Source organism: Lynx rufus, unplaced genomic scaffold (assembly GCF_022079265.1).
Source record: "Lynx rufus isolate CCGP_SWC_20201006 ecotype Redwood Valley unplaced genomic scaffold, mLynRuf1.p SCAF_30, whole genome shotgun sequence".
Lineage (NCBI taxonomy): Eukaryota > Metazoa > Chordata > Mammalia > Carnivora > Felidae > Lynx > Lynx rufus.
The window spans coordinates 1,744,028-1,766,721 of NW_025814846.1; the positions used below are offsets into that span (position 1 = coordinate 1,744,028).

The window sequence follows — 22,694 nt, forward strand, 5'->3', positions numbered from 1 at the left end:
TTTAGGCTCTTTCCATAATTTGGCTATTGTTGAGAGTGCTGCTATGAACATTGGGGTACAAGTGCCCCTATGCATCAGTACTCCTGTATCCCTTGGATAAATTCCTAGCAGTGCTATTGCTGGGTCATAGGGTAGGTCTATTTTTAATTTTCTGAGGAACCTCCACACTGCTTTCCAGAGCGGCTGCACCATTGCATTCCCACCAACAGCGCAAGAGGGTTCCCGTTTCTCCACATCCTCTCCAGCATCTATAGTCTCCTGATTTGTTCATTTTAGCCACTCTGACTGGCGTGAGGTGATATCTGAGTGTGGTTTTGATTTGTATTTCCCTGATAAGGAGCGACGTTGAACATCTTTTCATGTGCCTGTTGGCCATCCGGATGTCTTCTTTAGAGAGGTGTCTATTCATGTTTTCTGCCCATTTCTTCACTGGATTATTTGTTTTTTGGGTGTGGAGTTTGGTGAGCTCTTTATAGATTTTGGATACTAGCCCTTTGTCCCATATGTCATTTGCAAATATCTTTTCCCATTCCGTTGGTTGCCTTTTAGTTTTGTTGGTTGTTTCCTTTGCTGTGCAGAAGCTTTTTATCTTCATAAGGTCCCAGTAATTCACTTTTGCTTTTAATTCCCTTGCCTTTGGGGATGTGTCGAGTAAGAGATTGCTACGGCTGAGGTCAGAGAGGTCTTTTCCTGCTTTCTCCTCTAGGGTTTTGATGGTTTCCTGTCTCACATTCAGGTCCTTTATCCATTTTGAGTTTATTTTTGTGAATGGTGTGAGAAAGTGGTCTAGTTTCAACCTTCTGCATGTTGCTGTCCAGTTCTCCCAGCACCATTTGTTAAAGAGACTGTCTTTTTTCCATTGGATGTTCTTTCCTGCTTTGTCAAAGATGAGTTGGCCATACGTTTGTGGGTCTAGTTCTGGGGTTTCTATTCTATTAATTTAGTGTTTCAACACTTACATATAACACCTGGTGTTCTTCAGAAGTGCACTCCTCAGTCCCCATCACCTATTTCACCCTACCCATCCCCTTCTGGTAACCATCAGTTTATTCTCTATAGTTAGGTGTCTGTTTTTTGGTTTTGCCTCTCCCTTTTTTCCCTATGATCTTTTGTTTTGTTTTATAAACTCCACATACAAGTGAAATCGTATGGTATTTGTCTTTGACTGACTTATTTTGCTTAGCATAATACACTCTAGCTCCATCCACATAGTTGCAAATGGCAAGATTTCATTCTTTTTATGGCTGAGCAATATTCCATTGCATATATATACCACCTCTTCTTTATCCATTCATCAGTCAGTGAACACTTGGACTGTTTCCATAATTTGGCTATTGTAGATAATGCTGCTGTAAACATTGGGGTGCATGTATCCCTTTGAATTTATTTGTATTTTTGTACTCTTTGGGTAAATACCTAGTAGTGCAATTTCTGGATCGTAGGGTAGTTCTATTTTTAACTTTTTGAGGAACTTCCATACTGTTTTCCAGAGTGGCTGCACCACTTTGCATGCCCACCAACAGTGCAAGAGGGTTCCCCTTTCTCCACATCCTTGCCAACACCTGTTGTTTCTTGTGTGCAAGCAGGGCTTTCTAATAATAGGCAATCTCAGCTTTGCTATGTGTACTCTTTTCTGCACTGTGTCATTTACTGATGTATATATCCTTACCAAACATAAACATATAACTGATGGGTATATACCCCTAAGGCTGTAATTTCTGTAAAGTAGCATTTCCAAGTCCTTTTTAATATGCCTGTTTCAAGATTCTATATATGTATTTACCTACATTTTTATTCCATTACCTGAATTGCTTCTCTAGTTTTTCAGCCTCAAAATCTTGTTTTTCAGTTTTTTTATTCTAATATAATAATGCATTCTAGTTTTTTTCTCCTTTACTGTATCTTTTCCCCCCAACAATTGTTTCTTCTTTCAATTATATTTTGGTAAAATACTCGTTTTCCTTTACAGCTAATGGTTTATTCACATAGAAAAAAAGAAAGTAAAGGGCCATTGGCTTTCGGGAGGGGTTGTTGAGGAGCCTTTCCTTCTCCTTCAGATCCCTGACGGGATGAGGGCTCCAGGGAAAGCTAGAGAGGAATCATGCCCAGGTAACAGATTCCTAAGAGCTGACACTAAGAGACGAGGCCTGTGGATAGGGGCTGAGTCTGTAGAGAGAAGGGGAAGTTGCTGAAAGCGTGGATCTGGTAGAGGCAACAAATAGCCTGGATTTGCTGTTAGGTTCTGAGCTGTGAAAGCCCTGAGCAGCCTGGTTGGGTGAGTGAAAGGGCTTAAAGAAATGTGGAAGGCCTGACCCATCCTGTCTGCCTCACTCTGTAGGTGGAGAGTTTGTTTATGGTAGCATATTCCTGGCAGCAGTTCATATGACTTTATTATATCCTAATTGTCAGCATTTATTTTGACCACATCTTTAGCATTTGTACAGATATCTCATGGGAGGAAGAGGACTCAAGTAAAATGATTTATAGGTAACTTAAATTAATGAAAACATTTAATAGGGGAGTTAAATAATTTTCCTTTGAATCATGTCTATCACCATTGTTATTGTGACCCTGAATATTATTTTCACAGGAAGTCGGAATAAAATGGGAAAAACTCTGGGGTAAACAGAGTTGGCTGCAAACCCTGCATGCTGCTTTTGTGTCTATTTTCTGGACTTTCTGAGCCTCACCTGCAAAATGAGTATGATGCAACACACTTTATGGTGTTAATATGAAAATTTAATAAGATAGGGTGTATAAGGTGCTTAATGCACTACTTAGCATAGAACAAATACTCAATATTTGTAACCTTTCATTACTTTCATGACTGACTCTCCTTATGCCCTTTCTACGAACAGTATCTTGTATCATGCCATTAAATATTCTTCATTTGTAATGTTTAAAGAAAATTTGGGCTTTTCATGGGGAGAATGATTTTAATAGTTTTTTAATTATTTTTCTCCAGAATTGATGACAGGAAAGGCCAAATTGGGAGTTCTGGTTTTCTTTCCTATAGATTTCTGTGTAAAAAAGAAATCTATGTTACATGATTTATATCTATATAGTTATCTTCTGATATTTGGATAGCAATTTTTTTCTTTTTCCTCTTTCTTTTTAGGTGTTAAGGAGACTACTAGGAGAAAAGGGATAGTGAAAGTTTAAAAATCAAGCAGAACTAAAAAATTTAAATAAATAAAAACCAAGCAGAACTTTTAGGTAAAGCCTTCTGATTTGAGATGGTTGACAATCAAATTGGCCAAAACTAAAGTTTCATTATATTAGGTGATGCTGGTGGGAATTTAAATTTTTATATGCACCGATTGACATTTCCAAGTTGCCAGCTTCTCCAGCACCCATTCTTTTGGGGGACAAATTGACGGGATCAAAATACTCAGTAGTTTTATTCCTTGGTATTTAAATGTGGTACCTCGCATGTTTACAAGGATATTTGCTGGAACATTGCTTGTAATAGTGAAATATTGAAAGCATTCTGAATACCATCAATACAGGAATAGATTAGAAAAGTAAGTTATCTCTATACTATAAAAATACTATGTGGGAATTAAAAAGGGTAAGGTAAATCTATATGTGATGAACTCTAAGACATGGTATTGAGAGAAAAAGAAGCAAAGTATATGTAATATGTCATTTATATATTGTAAAAACTATGTTTAAGTACAGACATACAAATGTACCAGGGAAGGCCCAAAGAAGATACTTATTAATCTTACAAGTGTCTACTTCTTAGCAAGGGGCTTGTACAGGGTAGGGGTCCAAGGAAATGTAAGCTTTATCTTTGTTATTTGTACTTTTTTATTAAATTTTTTAAAGTTTTCGTAAAATACACATAACATAAAATTTACCATCTTAACCATTTTTAAGTGTCCAGTTCACTATTGTTAAGTACATTCACATTGTTTTGCAACCAATCTCCAGAGCACTCTCTTCATCTTGCAAAACCGAACCTCTATGCCCACTGAACAATAACTCCTGAGTCCCCCTTCCCCAAGCCCCTTGCATATACTAATCTACCTTCTGTCTCTATGAAGGACTAGTATAGGTACCCTATATTAGTGAAATTATACAGTATTTGCCTTTTTCTGACTGGTGTATTTCACTTAGCATAATGTTCTCAAAATTCAACCATTTTGTAGCATGTGTCAGAATTCCCTCCCTTTTAAAACCTGCATAATATTGCATTGTATGTATATACTACATTTCATTTATCCATTCAGCTGTTGATGAGACTTAGGTTACTTCCATCTTTTGGCTATTGTGAATAATGCTATGAAAATGGATATACAAATATTTATTTGAGACCCTGCTTTCAGTTATTTTTGGTTTATACCCCAAAACAGAATTACTGGATAATATGGAAATTCTATTTTTAATTTTTTAAGGAACTGCTATATTTTTTTTCCATAATAGCTATATCATTTTACATGCCCACCAACAGTGGCACAAGATGTCCAATTTTTACATCCTCACCAACACTTGTTATTTTTTGGTTTTTTTGATAGCACCTATCCTAATGGGTGTAAGGTGGCATCTCAATGTAATTTTGATTCGCATTTCCCTAATGGTTTGTGATATTGATTATCTTTTCATGGGATTGTTGCCACTTGTATGTCTTTTTTGGAGAAATGTCTTTTCAAGTTATTTACCATTTTTTAAATCAGGTTGTTTGCTTTTTTTGTTGTTGAGTTTTAGGAGTTCTTTACATATTCTGGATATTAATCCCATATCAGATATGATTTGAAATTTTTTCTCCCATTCCATAGATAGCCTATTTTACTCTGTTGTATCCTTTGTTACACAAAAGTTTTAAATTTTAATGTAGTCCAGTTTATCTATTTTTGCTTTTGTTTCCTGTGATTTTTGTATCATATCCAAGAAATTCTTACCAAATCCAGTGTTATGAAGATTTTCCCCTATATTTTCTTCTTTTTAATGTTTATTTATTTTGAGAGAGGGAGAGAGAGAGAGAGAGAGCACGCACAAGCATGGGAGGGGCAGAGAGAGGGGGGCAAGAGAGAAAGAATCCCAAGCAGGCTCCACACTGTCAGTACAGAGCCTGATGTTGGGGCTTGATCCCACTAACGGTGAGATCATGACCTGAGCCAAAATTGAGTCAGGTGCTCAACTAACTAAGCCACCCAGTCCTGTGTTTTCTTCTAAGAGTTTTATACCTTATCTATTCTGTTTAGGTCATTTGATCCATTTTCAGTTCATTTTTGTGTATGGTATAATATAAATGTCCAGTTTCATTCTTTTGCATATAGATATCCAATTGTCCCAAGATCATTTATTGAAAAGACTGTTCTTTCCTCTGCTGAATGGTCTCAACACCCTTGTTGAAAATCATTTGATTATATGTGAGGCATTTTATTTCTGAACTCTGTTCTGTTCCATTGGTGTATATATCTGTCTTTATGCCAGTACCACACTGTTTTGATTACCTTTGTTGTGAATTTTGAAATCAGGAATTGCTAGTCTTACAGCTTTGTTCTTCTGTTTCAGGTTTGTTTTGGCTCTTTGGAGTCCCTTGTAATTCCATATGAATTTTAGGGCGGAGTTTTCCATTTCTGCAAAAAAAAAAAATCATTGGGATTTTCATAGAGATTGATTACATTTATTTTTTTTAAATGTTTATTTATTTTTGAGATAGAGAGCACATGTGAGCCGGGGGAGGAACAGAGGGAGAGGGAAAGAGAAAATCCCAAGCAGGCTCTGTGCTGTCAGCGCAGAGCCCCGTGCTGGGCTAGAAATCAGAACCGTGAGATCATGACCTGAGCCAAAATCAAGAGTTGGGCCCTTAACTGACTGAGCCACACAGGCGCTTCAGTAGGGATTACATTTACATCTGTAGATTGCTTTGGTAGTGTTGGCATCTTAACAATATTACATCTTCCAATCCATGAGCTGTTTGCATTTTTAAATAATCCAGATATATTGGTGTACTATTTGTGTGATCAAGCATAAATAAACTTTTTAAAGGAGCTGTTGGCAGAGGGAACTGGTAAATTTCTTTTTTTCTCTTTCAGTTTTATTGAGATATAATTGACATTCATCACTGTGTAAGTTTAACGTGTATATCATAGGGGCACCTGAGTGGCTCAGTCAGTTAAGCATCTGACTTCAGCTCAGACCATGATCTCACGATTTGTGGGTTCGAGCCCCGCATTGGGCTCTGTGCCGACAGCTCAGAGCCTGGACCCTGCTTTGGATTCTGTGTCTCCTTCTCTCTCTCCCCCTCCCCAGTCTGTACTCTGTCTCTCAAAAATAAATAAATGTTAAAAAAAAAAAAGTATATCATAATGGCCTAAAGTGGTTAAAATGCACAAACCTCCAATTATAAGATAAATAAATACGGGGGTATTACATACAACATGACTGTAGTTAACACTACTGTATGGTATATTTGGAAGTTGCTAAGCAAGTAGACCCAAAAAGTTCTCATCACAAGGGACTAGTAAATTTCTAATGTCAGTTCATGTGTCTTTGCTTGATCTCATGTTCCAATTTTTATAAATTGGCATTAGTTCTGGAGGCAAAAGCATAAATTAGACATTAGGAGAGAGATGATTATTTGACTGTAGGTGTTCATGACAAGAAAATGTTTGTGGCTGAATAAATTAAACTGAAATTGAATTAAATAGTTTATTGTTTTTTTAATGTTTATTAATTTTTGAAAAAGAGAGAGACAGAGTATGAGTGAGGGAGGGGCAGAGAGAGAGGGAGACAATCTGAAGCCTGAAGCAGGCTTCAGACTCCAAGCTGTCAGCACAGAGCCTGACCCAGGGCTCAAATCCATGAACCATGAGATCATGACCTGAGCCGAAGTCGGACCCTTAACCAACTGAGCCACCCAGGTGCCCCTAAATAATTTATTGTTAACAAATTGGCTTATTTAGACATGTAACTATATTACCTAAGCTCAGATACAGTTTTATCTTGCATGTTTTGCTCACTGTCATTAGTCCCATTGATCTAAAACCAGTTATTCTATTCATGCCATTTAAAATTGTGTTTCATTGAACAGAGAATTTGTTGGGTTTGATTTAATGAAGATTATCTGTGAGCGTTTTAAGTCATCAGAAGATATTGGAAAAGCTCTACTGCTCCACATTGACATGCTTTTACAAAGAAAGGAAGAACTGCTTGCCAAGGAGAAGATTGAAGAAATCATTATAGGTCAGTAGGATTTCTGCAGGTTTTAGAAAGGTGTTAACATACATATAATTCTTAGAATAGATGTCAGAACAGTGGCAAAATTCTTAGGTCAGAGGATCCATTTTTCTAACTTCCTTTTTTTCTCCCTAATCACCATGAACTGTAACACCTCACGGATCCAGATTCCACATGTTCAGCAAGCTAGAATGAGAAACTAAGCAGAAATAGCAAAACAGCAAAAACATACAAACCTCTGAGCTTAAATCCTCCTATGTAGTGAAAAATTGTGAGATTAGAGACCTAATATCATGATTTCAGTGTGATCTCAAGTAAGCTGTGTGCCTTCTGGCAAGTTAATAACATCTCTGGATCTTGTTTTTTTCTAACTATAAAATTAGAGGTTGTGAAATACATTCCTATTTTTTTTCAGTTTTTATTTATTTATTTTGAGAGAGAGAAAGCACAAGTCGGGGAGCAGAGGGGGTGGGGGAGGGAGAATCCCAAGAAGGCTCCACACTCCATGCAGAGGCAGATGCAGGGCTCGATCTCACCAATTGTGAGATCATGACCTGAGCCAAAATTGAGTTGGGTGCTTAACCGACTGAGCCACCCAGGAGCCCCATTTTTTTTTTTGCATTCCTGTTTTTAAATTCTTTTTTAACCCCATGATCCTTTCTTAATGCAATCTTATTTGAATCCTGTCCCAAATAAAAGATTAGAGTTTCTGTTAAAGCAGAGATGTAGAATCAGATTTCATCATTTCCCTGACCCTCTATCTCTCTGCAGATCTCTATACCTTGAAGAACACAGATAAGTATGATCCCTTTCTTAGAAAATTCTCACCCCAATACATCCTCCCAACTCTGCACATATACAGAGATATAACAGGAGTGATAGTAAATCTTGATACTGGGTTGTATTCTGAGTAATTGTGTTGTAGGTAACTTACTGCTTTCTTTATATTTTACCAGATTTCTTGAATTTTTACAAGTTTGTATCATGTTTTTATAAAAACATAATCATTGATACTTTTTAAAAGGAAATATTTTGAGTAGATAATCTCTAAGAACCTTTTGAACTCTAGATTCTATGAACCATATTTTACTGATAATACGCTCCTTGCAGACCCTCACTAAGTATCCAGTTATTTTTAGACCCAATTTTGATAAGTTTGATTACCTGGTTTTCCAATCCTTAGGATTTTTTTTAATGTTTATTTATTTCTGAGACAGAGAGAGACAGAGCACGAGTCGGGGAGGGGCAGAGAGAGAGACACACACAGAATCAGAAGCAGGCTCCAGGCCCTGAGCTGTCAGTACAGAGCCCGACACGGGGCTTGAACTCACAAACCGTGAGATCATGACCTGAGCCAAAGTCGGTCGCACAAACTACTGAGCCACCCAGGTGTCCCAACCAATCCTTAGGATTTTAATGGTAGCATATTACAGAGAAAGGGTCTACAGGGAAATACACAGATAATGTGACTACAGGAAGGAGAAAACTCTACAAATTTTATAAATCAGTTTCAAATACTTTTAATTTAAAATAATTTTTAAAAAACAAAAATCTGTACTATATAATAATTCCCAAAGGTATCACTATGATATGTTAATAGTACAGTAAAATAGAATAGTTGTTACTGTTGACCTTGAATGAGCAAATGTTAAATTGTGCTTCAGAAAACTAGAAAGTATATTAAAAAAAACATAATTTATAAAACATAATTTTTAGAAAAATTAAGAACTTTAGTGAAATAATTGAGACTTTTTAAAATAAAAAATCTTACGTTTAATGAAAGTTAACTGTCACATTACTAGAAAATGTGTTCATCCAAAATGACTAATTTTCCTAAGATTATAGTTAGCCAGTTTTGTTGTGACACCTAATTATAAACTTACATTCTCAAAGTATATTTTAAGTGTAGTATATTCAATAGCTTTTTAGTCTCATGTGAGTTATTTTATCTAAGCCATGGAACAAATTATGTCTGCTGACTGGGCTGGGGCGTCAGAGATTCTTAGTGTTCTTATTAAGAGTTTTGTGTAAATTGATAGTGCCAAAAGGGTAGAAGAGAAGGGACTATAGAATTCTATTACAGTTTAAACTTTACCTTAATCTGTGCTAATGTATTTGAGCCCTGTAAATGTCTAGACCAGAAACAATCAGACATGAGTTACAATTTAAAGTAATAAAGTTTATGTGTAAACGTCGTCTTAAAGCATTTTACAAAGGCTTTAAGGTATAATTGGCCTTTCTTGTGAACTTGATCTGATCTTGTTAGTACATAATAATATAAGCGGTTCTTATTAACGATTTTTAACATTGCTGTCTGTTCATTCACAATAACATTAAAGCACCAGATGATGATCAAATTTGGAACATGGAAAATACGTTCAAAAGAGACTAGGCTGGGAAACTATCACAAATTGATAGAAGAATTGCTGTGATTATAGCAAACTCTGATTGTATTATATAATCAGTTTTGCTAGTAAATCTAAAATTGATGATGAGAACCTGTCTGAATATGATTGTGTTTGTAGCCATTACTTAAAGATTATAGGTTCTGAATATAGTTAGCACTCTTCATTTAATGTAATAGATCTTGATTTTTGTTTTTAGAGCTTGGGTTTTTATTTTCAGGTCACCGAAGAGGAAGAAAACTGAAACCAGAATTAGTGAGCTGTTTTCACAACATTCTGTGGCAGAAAGCTGCCAGAAGTTTTGAGGTTTGGGAGCAATCTATTTTCATTCTTTATCTTCTTTCTCTAATCTAACAAATAAGTGTGTTCACTGAAAAATAATAGAGCATGAAATACTTGAATAATCTCTTTGTTTAGGTACCACCTATGTATTAAATATTCATAATGTAGAATGTTAATGGGCATTGGATAAGAATTTATTTAAAGCTACTAAGATGTGGTTTATCCCCATTGGGAGCTTACAGTGAAGGGGAAATGACATATCTGATATTAAGATATAGGAAAGTAATTTATTGTAACATGATGAACAAGAAAGAGTTATATTCCCTTTGAAAAACTGTGATTTAGAGTACAGGGGATTTGTAGGGCAATGAAAATATTTTGAATGATACTATGATGATGGGTACTTGTCATTATACATTTGTGTAAGCCCATAGAATATACATCACCAAGAGTGAACCCTAATGTAAACTATGGAATTTGGGTGATTATGATGTGTCCATGTAAGTTCATCAGTTGTAATAAATGTACCAATTTGGTAGAGGATGTTGATAATGCGGGAGGCTATGCATGTGTGGGGGCAGGAGGTATATAGCCAATCTCTGTACATTTCCTCTCAATTTTTCTGTGAATCTAAAAACTCTTGTTTTTAAAAAATTTTTTATTAACTTATTTATTAGAGAGAGAGAGCTCACAAGCTGGGGTGGAGAGCAGATGGAGAAAGAGAGAAAATCCCAAGCAGGCTCCATGCTCTCCATGGAATCCGACACAGGGCTTAATATCATGACCCTGGGATCATGACTTGAGCCGAAACCAAGAGTCAGACACTCAACTGACTGAGCCACCCAGGTGCCCCAAACCTAAAACTGCTTTTTAAATAGGTATTGTGCAATAAAAATGCCAAAAAGTAGTAATATTTTTTCTCTTTACAAAAGAATCCAGGTTTATTGTAGAAAAATTTGAAACTTCAGACAAGTTTTTTTTTTTGTTTGTTTTGGAAAGTAAAGAATATGTGTGCCTGGCTGACTCAGTGAAACATGTGACTCTTGATACTGGGATCGTGAATTCAAATCCCATGTTGAGTGTAGAGCTTACCTTAAAAAAAAAACTTAAGAATACTCAAAAACACAGGCAGTAATTTATCTGACATTGGTGGTAGCAACATTTTTCTAGATATGTCTCCTGAAGCAAGGGAAACAAAACCAAAAATAAACTATTGGGACTGCATCAAAATAAAAAGAATCTGCATAGCAAAGGAAACAGTCGACAAAACTAAAAGGCAATCTTTGGAATGGGAGAAGATACTTGTAAATGACATATCCATTAAAAGGTTAGTATCCAAAATATATATAAAGAAGTGATACAACTCAGTCTCCCCACAAATAATCCAGCTAAAAATGGACAGAAGACATGAAGAGACATTTCTCCAAAGAAGACATCCAGATGGCCAGCAAACACATGAAAAGATGCTCAACATCACTCATCATCAGGGAAATGCAAATCAAAACTATAATGAGACACCACTTCACACCTTTCAAAATGGGTAAAGTAAAAAAGATGAGAAACCACAAGTGTTGGTGAGGATGTGGAGAAAAAGGAACCCTCTTTCACTGTTTGCGGGAATGGTACAGCTGCCCTGGAGAATGGTATGGTGGTTCCTTAAAAAGTGAATAATAGAACTACCCTACTAACCAGTAATCACACTACTGGGTATCTATCCAAAAAATATAAAAACACTAATTCAAAGGGATGAATGTACCTATTACTGTAAATAATAACAGCATTATTTACAATAACCAAATTGTGGAAGCAGCCCAAGTTTCCATTGATAGATGAATGGATAAAGAAAAAGTGGTATATATATACAATGGGATATTAATCAGCCATAAAAAAGAATGGGATCTTGCCATTTGCAATGACATGGATGGAACTAGAGAGTATTATGCTAAGTGAAATAAGTCAGGCAGGGAAAGACAAACACCATATGATTTCACTTATATGTGGAATTTAAGAGACAAAGCAAGTGAGCAAAAGGGAAAAAAAGAGAGACAAACCAAGAAACAAACTCTTAACTGTAGAGAACAAAATGATTGTTATCTAAAGGGTGATATGTGGGGGGATAGGTGTTTGTAGCCATAGGTGAAATAGGTGATGGGAATTAAGGACTGCGGTTGTCATGATCAGTACTGGGTGATGCATGGAATTGTCGAAGCACTGTATTGTACACGTGAAACTAATAGAACACTGCAAGGTAACTACACTAGAATTAAAATAGAAATAAAAACAATAAACAACCTAACTTTATACCTCAAGGAACTAGAAAAAGAATAAGCCCAAAGATAGCAGAAGGAAGGAAACAACAAAAAGCAGGAGCAGAAATTAATGAAATAGAGATTTAAAAAACAGTAGAAAATTTCAGTGAAAATGAGAGTTGGTTTTTTGAAAAGATAAATGAAATTGACAAATGTTTAGCTAGACTAACCAGGAAAAAAAGACAGCAAACTCAAATAAGATTAGAAATGAAAGGGGAAACATTACAATTGATACCACATAAATACAAAGGATTATAAGAAGCTATAGTGAACAATTATATGACAACAAGTTGGATAACTTAGAAGAAATGCATAAATTTCTAGAAATATACAATGTATCTAGGTTGAATCATGAACAAATAGAAAATGTGAACAGATAATAATGATTTAAGGAGATTGAATCAGTAATCAAAAATCTCCCAATGAAGTAATGACTACTACCAAATGGTTTCACTGGTAAAATTCTACCAAACATTTGAAGAAGAATTAATGCCAATTTGTTCTCAAACTCACACTTATTCCAGACACTTCCAAACTAATTTTACATGGCCAACATTGACCTGACAAAGCCAGACAAGGACACTACAAGAAAAGGTAACTACAGGCCAATATCCCTGATGAACAAAACCCTCAACACAATACAAGCAAACTGAATTCCACAGCATTTTTAAAGGATTTTACCCAATGACCAAGTAGGATTTTCCTCTGGAATGCAAGGATGGTTTAACATCTGCAAGTCAGTAAATATGATACATCACATTGAACAGAATGAAAATCATATGATTATCTCAATAAATGCAGAAAAAACATTTCACAGAATTCAGCATCCTTACATTATGAAAACTCAACAAATTAGGTGTAAAAGGAATGTACCTCAACATAATAAAGGCCTTACATGACAAGCCCACAGGTAACATCATACTCCATGGTGAAAAATGGAAAACTTTTCATCAAAGATCAGGAACTAGACAAGGATGTTCATTCTTACCACCTCTATTCAACATAGTATTGAAGGTCCTAACCAGATCATTTAGGCAAGAAAAATAAATAAAAGGCATTCAAATTGGAAAGGAAGAAGCAAAATTGTGTTTACAGATGACGTAATATTATATATAGAAAACCTTAAAGACTCCACCAAATAAAACTGTTGAAGAAATTCAGTGAAGTTGCAGGATATGAAATCAATATACAAAAATTAGTTGTCCTTTTAGGTATAATCCATGAACTATCTGAAAAAGAAACTAAGAAAACAATCCCATTTAACATGGCATCTAAAATACTTAAAAATAAATTTAACCAAGGAGATGAAAGATCTGTACACTGAAAACTGTAAGACATTGATGAAAGAAATTGAAGACACAGATAAATGGAAAGATATCTTGTGTTCGCAGATTGGAAGAATTAATAGTGTTAAAATATTCATACTACCCAAAATATCTACAGGAAAACCTGTCATTTGTAACAACACAGATGAATCTGGAAGACATTATGCTAAGTGAAGTAAGACAGACACAGAAAGACATATACTGTGTGATCTCAGTTTATATGTGGAATCTAAAAGAGTCAAACTCAGGGCGCCTAGGTGCCTTAGTTGGTTGAGTGTCCACCTTCAGCTCAGGTCATTATCTTGCGGTCCATGAGTTCGAGCCTGCGTCAGGCACAGCACAGAGCCTGAAGCCTGCTTTGGATTCTGTGTCTCCCTCTCTCCCTGCCCCTCCCCTGCTTGTGCTCCGCCTCTCTCTCTCTCTGTCTCAAAAATAAACATTTTTAAAAAATTAAAAATAAATAAATAAATAAATAAATAAATAATTCGAACTCCTAAAAACAGAATAGAATGGTAGTTATCAGGGTTTGGGAATTGGGGGAATTGGGGGTATGTTGGTCAAAAGATACAAACTTCAGTTTTTGAATGAATAAGTTACAGAGACCTAAGTTACTTCATGATGCCTATAATTATAATAATGTACTGTGTACTTGGAATTTGCTAAGAGAATAATTTTTAGGTGTTTTCACCACAAAAAAAGGTAACTATTTGAGGTGGTGGATATGTTAATTAGCTTGATTGTGGTGATTATTTCACAATGTATTCATATATCAAAATGTCTTCTTTTACTCCATAAAATCAGGTACTGCAAAATAGAATGGCATTCTTGTTTTCTTTTAGAGGGCCTGTATTTCTTTACTGAGCAGATGTAAAATTACTTCAGAATTCTCTTCTATTATTCTGTATCTTTCCCCTCATTTTCCAGTCTTGCAGGATGTTTATTTTTAAACTCCCACTTCCATCCCTGGAGAAGAATATAATCTTAATTCTAAATAGTCAAAGGCAATGTTGGAGCTACACAGTATAGCTGTTTCCAGTTGAAGAGTGTTTTATTCCATTTGGGTCCTAATGGCTCTTGTTCTTCATTGAAAAATGTGAAGCTTCATGATAGAGGGTCCAAGGGACTCATCTTCCTTACCTTAGTGTGCATGAGCAATCCGAATTTTCTTAGCTTAAAAAAAAGTTATCCAGGTTATTTCTATCATTTTTCCTAATGGTGTCTTACCACTGAAAATTTGTTGGTGCCTCAAAAGTGAAAAAAAAGCAAAACAAACGTTCTACAAAAACACAGTGGCATTTTATTATAAGAGTGAAAACCTAGAAATCAATGAGATATCCAATATTAAGAAAATCATTGCGTATTAACTTAATATAAATATTCCTTAAATTGACAACTGTTGAGACCCCATAATAACATAGTTTAACATTTACAAAACAAAGTCAAATGGAAAGAATAGGACATGAAACTCTAACATAAGCTATGATTGCAACTATATACAAATACAGAAGGACAAAGTTAAAATGGAATGTAGAAAAATAAAAACAGATGTATTAGCATGGTGAATTATGGATATTCTCTTTTAAAATTTTTATCACTGTCATTTTAATAACTTAAAAATTAGATTTTGAGTTTTCTAGGGTAGTTCATTACCCCTCAGACTTTTCATCCTACGTGTGACGTTTCTTTTTAAAAATTTATTGAGGTAAAATTGAGAAAACTATATACAAGTGTACAATATGATTTGGTTAGGTATATGTATACATTGTGAAAGAGTTCTAACCATTGATTTAATTAACATATTTGTCACCCTTTTCTGGCGAGAACACTTAAGTCCTACTCTCTTAGCAAAACTCAGTTATACAATACAGTATTATCAGCTATAGTCACCATATTATACATTAGATCTTCAGGCTTTTTTCATCTTATAACTGAAAGTTTGTACCATTTTACCAGCCTCTACCCATTTCCCCTACCCCTTCCCCTCACAACCACTATTGTACTCTCTGTTTCTCTGAGTTTGACTGTTTGTTTTCAGATTCCACATATAAGTGGTCACATGAAATATTTGTCTCTTTCTGGCTTATTTCACCTAGTATACTAGTCCTCCAGGTTCATCCTTGTCTCAAATGGCAGGATTTCCCTCTTTTTTATGGCTGAATAAGATTCTATGACATACATATACCATATTTTCTTTATCCGTTCATCAGTAAATGGACACTTGGGTTTTTTATAGCTTGACTAATTGTGAATATTTAACATGGGAGTACAGGTATCTCTTTCACATAATGAAGTGGGATTGCTGGATCATATGGTAGTTCTAATTTTAATTTCTTGAGAAACCTCGATACTATTTTCCATGGTGATCCTACCATTTTACATTCCCACCAATATCATACAAGGTTTCCCTTTTCTCCACATCTTCACTAACATTTATTATCTTTTGCTTTTTGATGATAGCAGTTTTTGATGTGAGATGGATGACATCTCATTGTGGTTTTGATTTGCATTTTCTGAAAGATTAGTGATGTTGAGCACCTTTTCTTGAATCTGGTGACCATTTATATGTCTTCTTTGGAAAAATGTCTATTCAGATCCTTTGCCCATTTTTAAATTGGATTTTTTTTTTACTATTGAGTTGTAGGAGTTCTTTGTATATTTTGGATGTTAACCCTCTATTGACTATGTGGTTTGCAGATATTTTCTCCCATTCCATAGGTTGCCTTTTAGTTTTGTTGATGGTTTCTGTGAAATTTCTAATATGGGGAAAGGAGAGAATATTGATTGCCACTTTATCTGTAACTTACACTGATCCAGATGGATCATAAAATTTACTTATAGCTCAACTAGAGAAGGTGTTGTGGTTTTGTTGCCTGAAAAGGAAAATAAAACAATCTTTTGTTTTTTTCCTAGAGGTGACTTAGAAAAATTAAGGTCAAATGTGGAGATACCTCTGTAATTTTCTTATTTCTTTTTAAACTTCAGGTACAAAATTTTCTTATTTCTTTTTAAACTTCAGGTACAAAATTATGCTGAAGCCCTAAACTGGTACCATTATTCTCTGAGATTTTATGCAATCGATAAAACGGATCTGGACTTGGCCAAGCTGCAGAGGAATATGGCTTCCTGTTACCTGCATTTGAAACAACTTGATAAGGTCCTTTGATTTATCTATTTTTCAGTGGCAGAAAATGTCATGTGCAATGGCAGAGAGATAGACACAGTTTGGTGTGACATCTTGGCTATTAGGTTAGGATGTCTGAGAGTTTCTTCATATAAGATAAACTCAAATTGATATTTTCCTGATTGGGACTTCCCAGAAGGAGAGAATTAGGAAAACCATTAATTCCATTAGTTACTGGGGGAGGGGGGGGTTGGCACCTTTTTCTGAAAAGTAATATATCATTGGAACTTTTAAGCAAAGTTGTCTGCTACTAACCATTTGCAACATTGTCCTTTGAAACAGACTAAATTATAAGGTATGCTTTTATTGGTCAAACATTCCGTGTGGGAAAATACTTGTATAAAATGGTCTTTTACTTACTGGGTAACCTGTTGCCTATACAACCACTCTAGAAAATGTTTAGCATTTGATTGTTTATCAGGACAAAATTCTAGGAGGTGAATGAGAAAACAACTTATTTAAGGATAAACCATTCATATTTCCCAAAGCAATTGGGACATTTCTTCCTTTGGGTATCATGTAGTATGCACATATTGGGGAAGGGTATTGGCTTGTGGAAGAACAGGTGAAAAGGACAAGTGTGGACCCAGATAAAATATGAAGGCCTTTGTTGCTTTTCAGGTTTTAATGATAAGTTTAGGGGGGAATATGTGATTAAGGGTTGTAATTCCAGACATTTTCTTTGAGTTTTTGTTTACTTTGAGGGGTTGTTTATTTGACTAAATACTTCAAATTTTCTTTCAAAAGAATATTTACCATTTAGTTTATATATTCAAAATTCATAGTTCTAGAAGAGAAGTTGAAATGTTACTTAGTTCATGATATTTCAGCACAGGCTAGCACTTAAGTGTTTCAGAAAGACAGTTGACTACTGTTTACTGAAAGTCCTGAAAAAGTTATCACACAGATTTTGTTACCTAATTCATTATATTTCTGCATAGGATACTATTAACTATTTCAGAAAGATAGTTGCTTACTGCTTACTTGAAGACTTAAAGAAGGTGATAAGAAAGTTACTGTAACTTCCATGATTTATGTTGGCCTGGCAGATTGCGAAGGACCTGCACCTGGAGCCAGACATGCCATTTGTGGGGGATGGTTGCATTTTCACACCAAGGAAGGATATCTGTTCAGCTAATACCAATGGAAAGGGCACAGCACAAGATACTATGATAGCCTCTGAGGTTACAGACGTGAACAAGACGTAGTTGCCTTTGATTCAACCAAGCAGTTGGCATCAGGGTATCTTAATAGGCAGATAAACAGATCATGGCAAGGAAGAAAATCTAAGTGTTGGAAATATTCTATAAGTTAGGCATGCAAATAGTTGGTATCATATATCAGCAGGGAACAGGTCTTCAGCCATAGAGATTTGGATTCAAAGGCAGAACTCAAATCTTTATGTAGACAGACTAGAAAGAGCAAGGTAGAGTTCCAAACCTAAAGGGATGAGAATAACAAGGCTGTTTTAAAGGTCAGGAACAGCAGGCCAGGCTGGGATGCAGTTCCTAGGAGAATATGAAGTGAGTAGACACAATCTTTTAAGACTTGAAGCAGTGCTTCTTTTTTTTTTTTTTAAAGTAATCTATACACAATGTAGGGCTCAAACTCAAGACACTGAGATCAAGAGCCATATGTTCCACCAATTGAGCCAGTCAGGCACCTCGAAGCAGTGCTTCTTAAGTCTCCTCTAACAAATATGAAGTTTGATCCTAGAGCCTAATGTAGGACTTAGTCTATAATTTGGAGTTCAAATGGTATTGGTAGAAGGGGAAGAAGAAGAGAGCAGGAAACCAGGCCCATCCTAATAGTGTATGTTCAGTATGCGATTATATCACTTAAGGCCAGATTGGTGGTGAAGCCAAAGGTTATTTTCAGTATGATCAATGTAATCTTGTTTGATTACTGTTAGTGTATTTTTCTCTTTCATCCTTCCTGTCTTGAACTTAAACATTGATTTGGTACCCTTCATATGTAAGGAATACTCTCCTATGCACTAAGACAGAAAGGTGAAAAGAAGTAACACAGTCCATTATATTTTACTATTTTACTGTTCCCACCTTGTTAATTTTCATCGTCTGCTTTTTTTTTTCACTCCTTCCCTTGAGCTGTTTGAATGCTATTCAGGAAATTTATGAAACCATGTTTATTGGATCTGCTAAAATTTCATAGTTTTTCAGCTAGGCACTCTGTAAAACGGACTCTTGTTAACTTTCTGTCATATTCCTCACAATGGTGATTCCAGGATTTTTTTGTCTTTAAGCCCCCATACCTTACCCTTCCCTTTATCAAACAACTTTATCTTAAAAAAAAAAACTTTTATCTTGTGGTGTGCCTGGGTGGCTCAGTCAGTTGAGCGTCCAGCTTTGGCTCAGGTCATGATCTCATGGTGTGTGAGTTCGAGCCCCGTGTCGGGCTCTGTGCTGACAGCTCAGAGCCTGGAGCTTGTTTTGGATTCTGTGTCTCCCTCTCTCCTGGATTCTGTGTCTCCCTCTCTCTCTGCTCCTCCCCTGCTCGTGCTCTGTCTCTCTCTGTCTCAAAAATAAATAAATAAACATTAAAAAATTAAAAAAAATTTTTATCTTGTAAGTGTCTGAACTTGGAGCCACTAACATGAACTTCATCAACTTCTCCTTTCTTTACTCATCTCTTTACTCTTTCTTCCTTATCTCTTAGAAAGAACGTTCTCTGGAAACCTTCTCTACCAATGTCACTTTAGCTCTTTAATATTTTTCTCTCAACTATTTCTTTCCTTGTCACTACAGTTATTTTGAGGTCTTTTTTATTCAGAAACCTTTCTTCATTCTTGTCATCCTACTCAAATTACAGTTCTCTCTTTGTCCTTCCTTTTTTCACCAATATTTTTAACCTAAAATTAATGCTGACATTTTTTTAGTGTCCATTTATTAAAAAAATGTTTATTGACTATTATACATTAAGTACTGTCCTAGGCATTGGAGTATAGTAATGAACAAAGTAGACATAAACACCTATACCCATGGAGTTTATCGTTCTACTAGGAGAGACAGACAATAAAAAGATGAATATTATGGTATATTACAGAGGTCAACAAATTTTCTGTAAAGAACCAGTTAGTAAATATTTTAGGTTTTCTAGGCCATACAGCCTTTGTTGTAAATACTCAACTCTGATTTTGTACCATGAAAGCAATTGTAGACCATATGTAAACAATTTGGCATGGTTGTGTTGTAATAAAACTTGCTTAGGAACACTGAAATTTAAATTTCATATAATTTTCATGTGTAATAAAATATTATTCTTCTTTGGAATTTTTTCAACCTTTCAAAAATGTATAAAACCCTTCTTAGTTTGTGGACTGTACAAAAATAGATGGTGGTCTAGAAGTGGCCCAAATGCCATCGTTTTTTGACCCTGTTATATTAAATAGTGGTAAGTGCTAAGGAGAAAACTAAGCAGGAAAGGGTGGCATTAAATATTTTAGAAGAGGAATGAAAGGTTGAAATTTTAGATAACAGTGGCCAAGGAAGGCCTCAGGGAGAAGGTGCTTTTGAATAGAGACCTGAGGAAGTGAGGGATCTGGCTATGTGGATATCTGAAAAAACAGCAGTCCAAATAGTGGGAATTCACAGTGCAAAGGTTGTGGGGTTAGGAGCATACCTGGGGTATTTGAGGGATAGCAAAAGGACTAATGTGGCTGCAACAGAAGTAATATTAGGAAAAGCGGGAGCTGTGATCAGGGAAGTAGTGGGGAAACAGATCCCATAAGAAAGACATTGTAGTTCATTGTAACGATTTATGTCATTAACTCTGAGTGAGATGGGAAGCTATTGAGGGGCCTTGGGCAGAGGAATCACATGATATGACTTGCATTTTAATAAGATCGCTCTTTCCACTGTGTTGGATAGACTAGGGTGGGTGCAAGGGTGGAAGCAAGGAGACCAGTTTGGAGGCCATTGAAATAACAAGGCAAGAGATGAGGTGGCATGGACCAGTGCAGAAGAATTGTGGATCAGGATCAGATTCTGGATAGATTATAAAAGTAAAGATGATAGAATTCCCTGACATACTAGACAGGGTAGAAGAGAAAGAATAGACAAGGCTGACTCTAAGGTTTTTGGCCTCACTACCTACTCCCCACTTGATTTTTACATCTATGATTCTATAAACTGCTCTTTTGAAGACTAGTGACTTTTTAATGATCAAGTCTAATCTTTTCTCAGTCCTTCTTGTCTTCTGATCTCTCTAGAACAAAACAGTATAATACTGTCAACCACTTCATCCTTCTAGAAACCTTCTCTTTGGCTTCTATGACATCTTCTCTTAATCCTATTTATTATTCTGACAATTCTTTCTCTATTTCTGTTACTGTCTCTTTTCACCAAATAAATATTGGATGAGGGCAAGTACTATGTTTATCCTGTTCACTATTTTATCCCTAACACCCACAACCATGCTTTCAATAAACATTTGTTGAATGAATTTATTCTCTGATCTCTTTTTTTTCTTCTGTACACTCTACCCTCAGTAATCCGTTTTAGTTCATCTCTTCATTCCCAAATCTGTATGTCTAGTCCTGATCTCTCTCACAGCCCACATTCACTTTTATACTATCTTTGGGTATATCCAGCTCTTGTCTAAGACTGAAATTTTAGATTAATGGATTCCTTCTTTTCTATTCATCATGTGCCATGTCTGATCAATTCTACCTCTGCAATATTTTTGCCAGCTGACTCCTCTTCCATATTTACCTCACTACTCTAATCCAAGCTTTCATCATCTCTATGACTATTAGAATAATATTTTAACAGTTACAGGGAGCCACTCGATAGTCTTTAGTGGCTCCTTGTAAATAAAGACCAAATTCCTTAGTTCTAATGTCCTCCAGAATCCATAAATAACGATCCTGTTTTATTTCCATTACATGTATACTATGTTTAGCCTGAATTGAATTATTTGTAGCTTCCTAACCATGCTCTATGCTTTTCTACCTCTGTACCCTTTTCCATGCTTCTCCATTGCAGAATACCTCTTCGCTGCATCCCTACATTATGGGTAATATTTTGGTGATCTTGGTAAACAGTAATATTCAGCTGAGCATTCTTTAACTCAGTGCAGAAATCTCATCCTCAGGTAACAACTGCAATTTAGCTACATGAAATATCATTAGTACTACTCTAGATTGATGATATTAAAGCACATTCTCAAAGCACAGTGTGGTGATAAGACTTACAAGATAAGACTTTTTATAGAATATTTATGTAACCTAAAGTGAAAACAACCACGTCTCATGTGTTGGTTTTACATTGGTTCTATTTACTATATAGAGTTTTAAAATCATGCCATTCCATTGTAGGACTGAAAATGACCTTGTGATCAGAAGAAATAAACTAGTAATGTTCACTAGGTGGCACTGTGGGCTTTGTTTCTATTATAATAGCTTTTCATTGATTTTGTGATGCTTTGGCAGGTATAGCCGTTCCCACAAATATATCTGTACAAATATAAAAGAAAACACAAGTAAAAATGAGACGAAGTTCTGTTGTAGCTCATTCTTGATACAGCTATACCATAAAAATACTGTAATTGAGGTTTCAAGTCAACAAATATTTATTGAATGCCTAATTTGTGCCTGGAATTATAGAATAAGTAGAATACATGATCCTTTCTATATAGATCAGCTTAAAGTATTACTGTAGAAACAAAGTTTACATGTACAACATAATTACAAAGTAATAAAAGTACACATTCAAATATCAAGTAGTGTGGTATATATATATCATATGAATTTAGAATCAGAATATGTCGATGAAGCTTTATGAATACTGACTGAACGTACATATGACCTAAAGCTGAAAAGAGTAACTAATATGTCAGAAGACAGAGTCAGATAGATAATCACACCTCAATAGGCTGAAATGGTGATCCCATTTGAACAAGATGCAGACCCAGTTATGGGAATAACAAAATATTCCATACTTGGATCCCCCAAAACAACTGTACAAGAACAGAATAGATGAAATGT

The 22,694-nt window shown here is 35.5% G+C and overlaps 1 protein-coding gene across 1 annotated transcript in view; it reads left to right on the forward strand.

Annotated features, from left to right (window-relative positions):
- The window catches only part of TEX11 (testis expressed 11), a 237,625-nt gene that overhangs the window by 100,765 nt on the left and 114,166 nt on the right, over window positions 1-22,694 (forward strand). The window contains exons 13-15 of the mRNA XM_047092484.1: window positions 7,043-7,194; window positions 9,814-9,899; window positions 16,526-16,663. Coding sequence (XP_046948440.1) covers window positions 7,043-7,194; window positions 9,814-9,899; window positions 16,526-16,663 — 376 coding nt within the window. The remainder of the gene's footprint in view (window positions 1-7,042; window positions 7,195-9,813; window positions 9,900-16,525; window positions 16,664-22,694) is intronic.